Consider the following 10,629-nt stretch of genomic DNA (forward strand, 5'->3'; position numbering starts at 1 on the left):
TATGGTATAGGAAACATTATTTTATTAGATGTTTTAAGTACTTCAGTGTTATTTTTTAAGCCCATTTCCATTTTTCTCTTCCCGTAATTGTTTGCGTAAAGTTATGCTCTTGTTACTTGTAACTTGTTAACGTTTTTGACATAGATGGCTGCCTTGTTTGAATCAAAATCTGTAGTGATTGATTTTTACGTTTTTTGCAACAATGCGCTTCATTGATTTACGCCGCAGTGTATTATTGTTTGTCCAACGGTGCTGTTATGAGCTTGTAAATATATAATACTTTTAATTAAGAAAGGAATCTTCTAATTTAATATTCCATATTTCATTGTAATTTCTATACAGGATGACGCTTAAAGAGCTAAACATTTTCCACTAAATGTGCACACGGACTTGAAGCTGCACACACACATTTCTCCAACTCTGATGTCGCTATTATGTCATATGCTGTTTCAGCAAACGTCAATCCATATAGTTTTTATACTCTCTCAAGATACGATCGCGCGACTAGCCGACGTTAACGTGAAGTGAAGAACTCTCGCGTGCGCACGCGTGTTTGTTTCTCTGATAAGCTCCATAGTAATTTCAGTCTGCATAGCCAAACCGAAATACAGTATTTACGTATCGACCCCCTCCCTCTATATTCTCAGCTGAGAAACAAGCTTTGAGTCGCATATAAATCCGATATAAACTGTGTTCAATTAGTGTGTAAGTCAATGCATGAATGTTATATATAGTTAATGTAGACATACGTGATAGTGAACACGGCTTGTCATAATGGTGCTTCTGAGAGTTAAATCTGTATTAATTATGTTAGTAATTCTACATTATTAGCACCCAAATTTTGTGTATTAAAAAAGAATGATCGAATAAAAGTAATATTTGATCTTCCTATTAAAAGTATGCTTTAAAGTTATTACTACAGAGGAATTGCAGCTTGATGTTGAACGTATAAATTGAAATAATAATCAAAGTAAAATATTCTATGGGGTGAATGAACTGTGTCGTACTTGTGTTTATACTGCCCTTCATCTTTTTACAAATATAGCATATTTCAGGGCTTCAATCGATATCAAACCTACTTACCGCGTACTAATCGACTCGCTGGCCGCGCTATCGTACCTAGACCGGTACAAGAGCAACACCTCCACTCGGGTTGTGTAATAGTGGCCGCGAAAGCAGATTGATGTTTGGTCACTGTTGAAAATGTGGAGCTGGGTGGGATCAGTTAAAAATTCATGATCAATCGAGATTCCGTTGAAATATTCACAGGGGTTTGTTTATTCATTCATTCATTCATTTATTCAAGAAGTATTTATATTTAAAAGCGAGCTTGTGACCGGGTGAATGTTTAAACCTGTGAAATGACACACTGTTTACAGATAAAGGGAATGATCGTTGAGTGGTGGCAATACAACTGATAAAAGGGAGCTTTGAATTGTAACGCATCTGTAACATGTGGTTTTTCCAAAGGCAATGTTTAAATATTATAAAATTCATTTTTATTGGTATGCACAAATGTTATTGCAAATATTATCCACACGAACCGGACCTACCTAGAAGAGTTCAAATAATATGAAATGGATAATAATGCAAGGAACTAAGATTTTCTATTACACCTTCATAAATATATGAAAGCCATACTGCCCCTGCGCTAAAGATATATAACATACACTTATGTTATGGCTACTATTATGTTAAAAACTTTAATTTATTATTTTGGTTTTCAGAGAACACCGTATTTGACTGTATTTTATCTTAATGATTATTTTATTATATAAGTAGTATGAAATAATGTATCCATTTTCTGAGCCTAGTTTCCAATTTTACTGTGTGCCAGTAATGTATTTGCTTGTTTAATTTAGAAATAAATATGGCAGTGTATTAATAATATACACACACACACACACACACACACACACACACACACACACACACACACACACACACACACACACACACACACACACACACACACGCACGCACGCACGCACACACACACACACACACACACACACACACACATATATATATATATATATATATATATACACAAACACACACATATATATATGAATGGTATCTATTCATACATTTCCCATTATATTAATTTAATTACGAATAAAACCATTGAGTTGAATAGTCGTGGTCAGATGCTGGGTTAACAGATAGAGGGTAGCGCCGTGATAGCTGTGGTAGATAAAATACTGGACACCAAAGTGTGCAGATTGCCGCTTCCCGTACCAGGCGCTCTACTTTACATTTGTGCCCTCACGCTGCACCGACGTGCCCTGCCGTAATACACCGCTCAAGAACTCAGATCTTATCGCCCTCTGTTGTACATGACACCACTCTGTGCACGCACTGATTGTATATTGTTTTGGTAGATTCGTTGCATCAATTGTAAATGTGTATGGCTAAGAACGCCTTAGGCCACCGTCCATCAAATTACGTCAAACTACGATGATTACACTCGTAGCCTTTTTACGAGCCATTTTACGAGCCACTTAAAACTCGTGACATAATAATATTACAGTACTATAGTTTGTATCAACCGTGACATCGCATGCACTTTTTGAACGCCATAGTTGTATGAGTGCGACAGTGATTTTAGATGCTGTCATAAGCCAATCCAATTCCGTCCTTATCACTATAACAGCCTTTGTGATCAGAGATTACGATCCTACGGCGAAATTTATATCCATGTTGAGGAACAAGTGTTACTGTCAGTTAATTTAGGTATATTTTTTAGCCCTCGCATAACCTTGCAAAACATGATCTAATAGGTGCGAAACTATCAGACCTGTAATCGTTATTAATGAGGTTTTATTTTCTGGGAAGTATAATTTACCTTGTTTTATAAGAATGGAGGTCAGTGACGTTCATATCTGGTGCTGCCCTGCACTGGTGGTGACGAAAGAAAACCCGTACTTATCACGTAACATATTACAATTAATTGTTAGAGGGTCTGATCACAATAACGGAGAGAGTAATCAAACATTAGAATATATACAAACCTATCAAAGGTGTGTGTGGTTTAGTGTGGGCTACCAAAAAAGTTAATTAAAAATGGTTAATTATGTGAGCTACAACTGCTATTATCGTGTGTTATTCATGTGGTGAAGTGATGCAGTCATATACTTTGAGGTGCTTGGAAGATGTGAGTTTTCTGGCAGTAAAATTCGTGCAACATTACATAGGCCAATTGTCCCGTAAAAGATAAAACGCTGTTTCCCCAGTTTTTATTAGTTATCGGCGGTTTGTTTCCAATATTTCTAAACGTAAAAAACCCAAGAAGTTAAGAGTGAAATATAAGAAAGTACAAATATATTAAAGCGGTTCGATCCATTTGTTTAGCAGTTGGTGGGAATTTTCTACATAACTGTGATGGCCTAAAACTAAATAACTTTAGAGTTTTATCGTCTCTCACGATTTTTGTTCGCGGAGCTACTGAAAAATAGTTCAGTTTATTAGGTACTAAAACCGACAGTGGCCTGCATTTTGTAATTATTTCTAACTGATTTCGTATCAAATTACTATAACTCTATAAAACCTTTCAAGTAATAATTTAGCTGGATGATTGTAATCTCTGGCACGATGTGATGTAACTGTGCCGTTACAATCACTTCGGTCGGAAAGTTACTATGTATATGTACTATAACAGTATTGTACACGTGTTGCCTGTGGTTCCAGCTCGTTCCAGGAGTACCTGCGCTGCTCACACGCGATCGTCATGGACACCTGCGGCGAGGAGACGGCACAGTTCACCAAGAGCTTCCTCGATCGCATGGCATCCTCGCTCATCCAGGTATAGGCTCCGTGCTGTAGGAAACATTTCCAATAAATATAATAGGCAACTTAAAATAATTTACTTTACAACTACTTCATAGATGGTCTTGTAACATTGGAGTAGTACGAAACACTATTGTAAATGGAAACATGTGTTTAATAAAATTCAACAATTCCCAAAATATTGTATTCTTTGATGATTACTTTTGATTTTCCATTTTTTACAGTTCTGATAATCGTTCTCACGTCTCATTTTATAAACCCGTGTGAATTCTTTTTTTATTATCAATATATGCATCTATATTTTGCAACCTCTGATAGTGGTTTATATACATAGTTGTTGGGAAAATGGCTGATAATAAGAATTCAATTTTCTATCTTCTGATTTGACCTTTACGTTTTTCTTTGTTTCATAAAAAAGACGAACTGATTTACAAAGTTATAAATACACACACACACACACACACACACACACACACACACACACATAATATATATATATATATATATATATATATATATATATATATTGTAACATTTTGAATTCTTGTCATAATTTAAAAGAATTTGTAACTATTTATGTTTTGAGGAAATTTTATTTTCACAAATATAAAATATTTGACTTACTTCAGTCCTCTTTTCTATTCTACCGTAAACATTTAAAATCTATATATATATATTGTAACATTTTGAATTCTTGTCATAATTTAAAAGAATTTGTAACTATTTATGTTTTGAGGAAATTTTATTTTCACAAATATAAAATATTTGACTTACTTCAGTCCTCTTTTCTATTCTACCGTAAACATTTAAAATCCTTAGCCATGTATATGTGGCCCTGATTACAAGATCCCCCAACTACTATTTCAATGTCTACTAGTCCTTGTGAAATATACAAACGTTGTTTTAAATTTTCTTGTCTTCAGTAAATGTATTCTTAAAGAACTGTGACTAAATAATTAACCCAATTGTTAATTTGGATAATGCTGATAAGAGCTGTTATAGTAGAAATTTTTTATTTATCCAAGTTCGTAAACATCCCACCACACCTTTTTCTTTCCTATCACTGGATACAAGAGTTCTTCTGATCTTCATTTTGCAAACTTATTATTTATTTTAGTAAGATAAATAAAAACAGACTCTTTCACTGGACTTTCACAGTCGATTTATTTAATTTTCCAATCGCCAAAATATTCTTGGCACCATCAGGTTTTAAATTTAATACTAACTTGATTTTTACTTTGTACATATCTTTAATTGTCACTAACACAAATTGACCATATAGTGGTGAAATTTGACCTCTACCAAAACAGCAAATGTGAAAATGTGACTTGGTGTTGAAACATTATCTACTTTGTGTAAAACGATTGTAAAATCTGTTCAGTTGTAAATTTCCCTAATGGTTATATTTTGTGTATGATTGACAGGTGCACTGTGAGAAGTATCCTCCTGGCTCCCAGATCTGTGAGGAGGACATCAGTGCTGCTCCTTATTCCTCCTCCGCCTTATCCCTCCTCCTTGGCTGTCTTCTATCTTTGTGGTGTTTCTATACACACCTCCACCGCACATGAACTCACCCAGACACTCGCTACCGCCCCAGCTCTCCTGGACTGACTGCGTCACGTCACGCTTATGTCCAGCGAAGTCGAGCTGTTGTCTAGCTGAATTGTGAGAAACATTGTTATGTAAATTGAAGACACATCATTCCTAGATCTTACCGTATATAATTTCTATGGTAATTTATTTATGCTCAAACAATACATAAGCAAGCACCACTCTCTATGTAGCACATTGTGTTTCTAATTTATGTAAATATCACACTCCACCAACAGATTTACACTTTTATTGTTGTATTTGATGTTTATAGTATAAAACATAGATTTGTAAATTGCTGTATTAATAACTAATTTTTAAGAGTTTATTTGTGATGAAATCCGTATAAAATTAAAACACCCAAGGTGTATAATTTTTAGAAAATATTTTAGTTCACATAATATTTTTGTCTTGTTGATGTTTAGATATTTTAAAAATAGTTTAGAAATTGTTTAAGTAGAATATTTATGTAACTCAATAATGGATAGTTTGTTTATTGTTGCGTAAGTGATGTTGTTATGTATATAGCATTCTTGAGTGTATATTTGCGTGTTCTGTAAGAAATCAATATTTATTGCAATTTTTCTATCGTATACAGAGCGTGTTATATATTTGTTATAGTTGTGGATGACTAGTTGAGAAAGGAGCCCTTGTTTAAAGGGAGGAGGAAAGTCTTTCGCGGAAACATTCCAAGGAGGAGACTTGTGCGTAGACTAGACTAGATGCAAGAAGACTGCGTACAAGTTACTATTTCCTACTATAAAACCATAAAAATACAAAATTTATTACTTATAATTGTTCTAAAGCAGTAGTAATTATTTGAAAACTGAAAATTTCAGTATATTTTATTAGCAGTTTTATATTTTTTAAATAGTTAAATATAACTTAAAAAATCTCTCTCAACATTTTTAAATGCTGTTATATGCTTTTCAGCTAAATTTAATTATTATTGAAACCATAATTTCAGTTTTATACAACTTAAAAAACCCAAAGGTTAATATTTTAGAGAGATTTTTCAAAATATTAAAAACAATCTATAAACAATAGTATGGGTAAACATACTTTGCAGTGTTTGTGTACCGGTATATATGAATATTTAGATAATTTCAAGCAGTGTAATATAAAACATAAAACAGTGTGCTACAAGTATAAATATTAAACTTATTGCATAAAGAGTGTGTGGTGACAATTGGTTGTCCAATATTATGTTGTTAGAAGAAGTTAATGTATTTATTTTTTAGGTTAAAGCCAGTTCCTGTTGAGACCATGTTACCGTATTAGCAGTTGTTGATGGTATAACTGGCTTATGTGATATCTAATTGAAATTATTTATATTGCAGAAAGACCAAATACATAGTAGTATAGAGTACCTTGCCATCACATTTCCTTTTAGAGTAATTTTTGAGTACGGTAATTCATTTATTTAGTTAGCATAAGAAAGATTTTTTTACACAATATTTTGTACAGTTTGCATGGTCTTTCACATATCAAATCATACAGTGTTTGTTCTTTTATTGGATTTAAATTAAACGAATTTTGCCACAAGTTATATATACATACAGTATATAGTTGCCAAAGTAATTAAAACTAAAACTGAAATTGTATATTGATTCGAAATTAAGAAAACAGATTTATCTCCTGCAAATGTTAATTTGTTATCTATATAGCAATAAATCGTAAACATAAATGTTAATTAATAATTATTTAAAAGTCATTAGTTATTGTTCTTGAATAAACAAGAAATCTAGTCCTTGTGGAGGTCTGTAAAGGTTCTTAGTTTATGACTAAGCTCTCTATCAATACGTAACTTAGTTAAGTGTGAGTTGTGTAATGTACTGTTCAAGTTATTTATTATTTTAATAAAACATTAGTTACATGTTTTATTTATTTCAAACTGGTTTTGAATTTCACCAGTTGTGATTGAATTAAAATTCATTTTAATAATCTTAAAGAAAATTTTGTGTTTCAATAATGAACATATGTAATGCAATAATCAAAATATATTTCTTAAATTTTTTGTATTTTACTGAATTGTATTTTATTTTGTATATAGAATGATAGGATCCTTCATGTTGGTACTTCAGATTTTCCAGTGACCGTAATAATAATTGTTTTTCTTTGTTTAAGATTAGACTTTGTGAAATAAAAAAATTATGTCCTTTGTAATTTAGAAATCAAAAGCTATTGAAATAGCTGGAATGTACTATAGCAGGGCATAAATTTAACTTTATGTTTTAGTAATTGTTAGAATGTATGAAGAAAGTTAGGTAGTACATGCGGGATTGTAATGGAAGCAAGAGAGACTTGCACGGGTGGTGCGTCATGTACGTACTGATTGGCCCACGTCTGAGACCTGTTCTGTTTACTCAGGCTGATCTCAACCTGGCTGATTCACACTTCGCAAGTGACCGAATATTATCAAACCTCAACCAGTATTGTGGTAGTCCTCACGCCAAGTATTAATTTATTACTTTAAGTCGTCAAATGTTTCTTTTGTACATAACATGGTATGTCGTAGCTAGTTTCTAATTTGATTGTGTTTAATTTGATCTTTTGAAATAATGTTTAATAAAAAAGTGTTTTACGTATATGCTTTATGTGTTTTTTTCTGTTAACCACCTCTAGAGAGACACTAGGTTAAGGTTAAAATCAACTAGCTGTGTTGAGAGATTTATTATAAAGTTGAAACTCTAAAAAAAGTAAGAAAGTCACGGGACTGAGGGACAGAAGTGACTACTCTTATAACAGGCTGTAATATACATCTTGAAGAAGTACTTTGATAATTATTAAATGGTTATTTTTTTATACTTAAAAATAAAATGAGACATTCAATTTTTTAACATAAAAAAGTTTTTAATTTTCATTCAATTTCATATATATATATATATATATATATATATATATATATATATATATTGTATGAATGTAAATATTTTTTTACATTCATATATTACAATAATCACTGACTTCTATATATAGTAATAAATATTTATACACTTTCATTTTCATTGTTTACCCATATTAGTTTCTATAATTTAGCCAGTATCAATTTTACCACAATCTTATATTTCCAAAATAATTACATAATTTTCATAGTCATTAAATTTTGAAAATGAAATTATGGGTTTATGATAACTGAAATGAGAAATAAAAATTCTGGAATAAAATCTTGCTTGATATCTTGTAAACACAGCATCTACTGGAAAAGATAGGACATATCTCGTTGTACTTATGTTTTTATCCTTTGACAGTGTTAAATTAAATTTATCTTTTAAAAATTCAATGATTGGTTTGACGTTTCTTCAGTTAAATTTGTATTAAAATTTGTTATTACCTAATTTATTTTTTAAGAGCATGTAATGTAAGGCCCAATGTAATTGAGTTAAGGTTATAATTATAATCAACAGAAAGACTAATTTTCTTCCAGGATTAAATTACACTGTGGCTAGCTAAGACAGGATCTAATCAATTTATTTTTTAATCCTTTTTTAAATCTCGTCAGGACGAAACTAGTTGTGAAGTGGAATAGGAATTAATATTAACTGTGCTGGAATTCAATTTAGAATCTGATGAACATAAAATTGATGCAGTAAGTTAATCAATTTTATGTTGGATTGATTTATAAATAAATTACTAGTTTGTAGATTTATTCTAACCAGTATTTTACCATAAATTTTAGTCTCTTAGTAACGATTGTTTGGCATTGGAAGTTTTTTAGTGTGTTAAAGTTACCTACTAATAGCAGATTATGAATTTATTTTGTAAATGTTGACAGCTTTTATATTTGAGCTTAAGTAACTTAACCTGAAAAATTCCAAAACCAAGGAAAGTCTGCAGAAGCAGGGATGGATCCAGACGATGCGATATTTCAGACAACATTTTTGTCAATAATAATATGAGTAAACTGATCGAAAAATTAGAAAATAAATTAATAAAACACTTCTAGATTAGAGAAGCGTTTCATTGTTTTCCTTATCATATATAATGTTGTGGTATTGTGGTTTATGTTTTTGTTTTAATCTGTCCTAAAAGAATTTTCATTAACCTCAACTTTTGTTAGTACAGATCAAATTTCTATATCAGTATGTTCACGTTTTTGCAAAGCTGTCATTCTACTTTGGAAGCGTGTGTGTGGAAAACATTAACTTGTGCACGAAACGAAATTGTTTTCCCCATGCAAAAGAAGTAGTCACTTCAAAAACACAATATCTCTGGTTCAATCAGAGTATACTCTTCACAAATAAACTGTCTGTATAACACACTATGGATAAAAAAATTAATTTCTTCGACAACCTGTCTAACCTCTAGACATTTTGCTGTTCCTGTCAGGGGCCAGTTCTATCCGAGACCTCTGTTGGGAGTATACCTAATAAAGGATAAAATGCAGAGGAGATTTTTCATGTGTGAATGTATATGTTGTTTTGGTAAATATTAATGCAAGTATAACCCCCCTCTTTTGTCAGGATTATTATAAAAAATGCAACAAAGGTTTTGTGTTTATGCAACATTACTGGCATCATGTTTGACTCACACATTAGGCAGGGGTACCCTTAGTTATTCTTGTTCAAGTTTTAAAAGTACAGTACAATGAAAACTTACTAAATCAAACATATCAAATCGTTATGATCAGAACTACAATGATATATTTACTAGTCTTTACAATACAGCTAAGTATATCTATAATTTTAGTAATGCTTCAACAACCGTCATAATTCCCACTTTTTCATATTTTGTTTTAATAAAGTCATGGATAAAAACCTGATTATGCATTGGCCAAACAGATTTAAGACTGTCAACGTAAATGCAATGTAGATAAGTTTTTGAAGTGCATGATTATCATTTTATTAACATGTTCACTACTAAATAAATGTGTGTTTCAACAGTAAATGCTGGATGGTCATAGTATATATTTATGTTTTATTTTTGCTTGGAATTACTTTAATGAATATCCTTTTGTATATTTTATGAATTGGTAATTTTGTTAAATAGCAGCGATTGGTAACATATATAACATATAAGAAATATCAGTAATATATTTCACATATTTCATCACTGACATTGCAATAAACAGGTGATGCCAATTGACGTTTAATGAGCTTTAAATATAAAATAATAGATATAATGTAAACATTTTAAATAAGTAGAAACTTGCCTCTGAAAGAAATTTAGCAAAACACGTTTTGGGTAATTTAATAGCGTTTGAACCTTGTGTATTCTGACCATTCCCATGTGAAATAAAAGTCATACAAA

At 31.5% G+C, this 10,629-nt stretch overlaps 1 protein-coding gene across 1 annotated transcript in view; it reads left to right on the plus strand.

The window, feature by feature from the left end:
• The window catches only part of LOC124369331, a 61,000-nt gene extending 53,031 nt beyond the window's left edge, over window positions 1-7,969 (plus strand). Inside the window, exons 5-6 of the mRNA XM_046827291.1 lie at window positions 3,691-3,805; window positions 5,214-7,969. Coding sequence (XP_046683247.1) covers window positions 3,691-3,805; window positions 5,214-5,357 — 259 coding nt within the window. The 3' untranslated portion in view covers window positions 5,358-7,969. The remainder of the gene's footprint in view (window positions 1-3,690; window positions 3,806-5,213) is intronic.
• Window positions 7,970-10,629: the final 2,660 nt, after the last annotated feature.

This window comes from Homalodisca vitripennis, chromosome X (assembly GCF_021130785.1).
Source record: "Homalodisca vitripennis isolate AUS2020 chromosome X, UT_GWSS_2.1, whole genome shotgun sequence".
Taxonomy (NCBI): Eukaryota; Metazoa; Arthropoda; class Insecta; order Hemiptera; family Cicadellidae; genus Homalodisca; species Homalodisca vitripennis.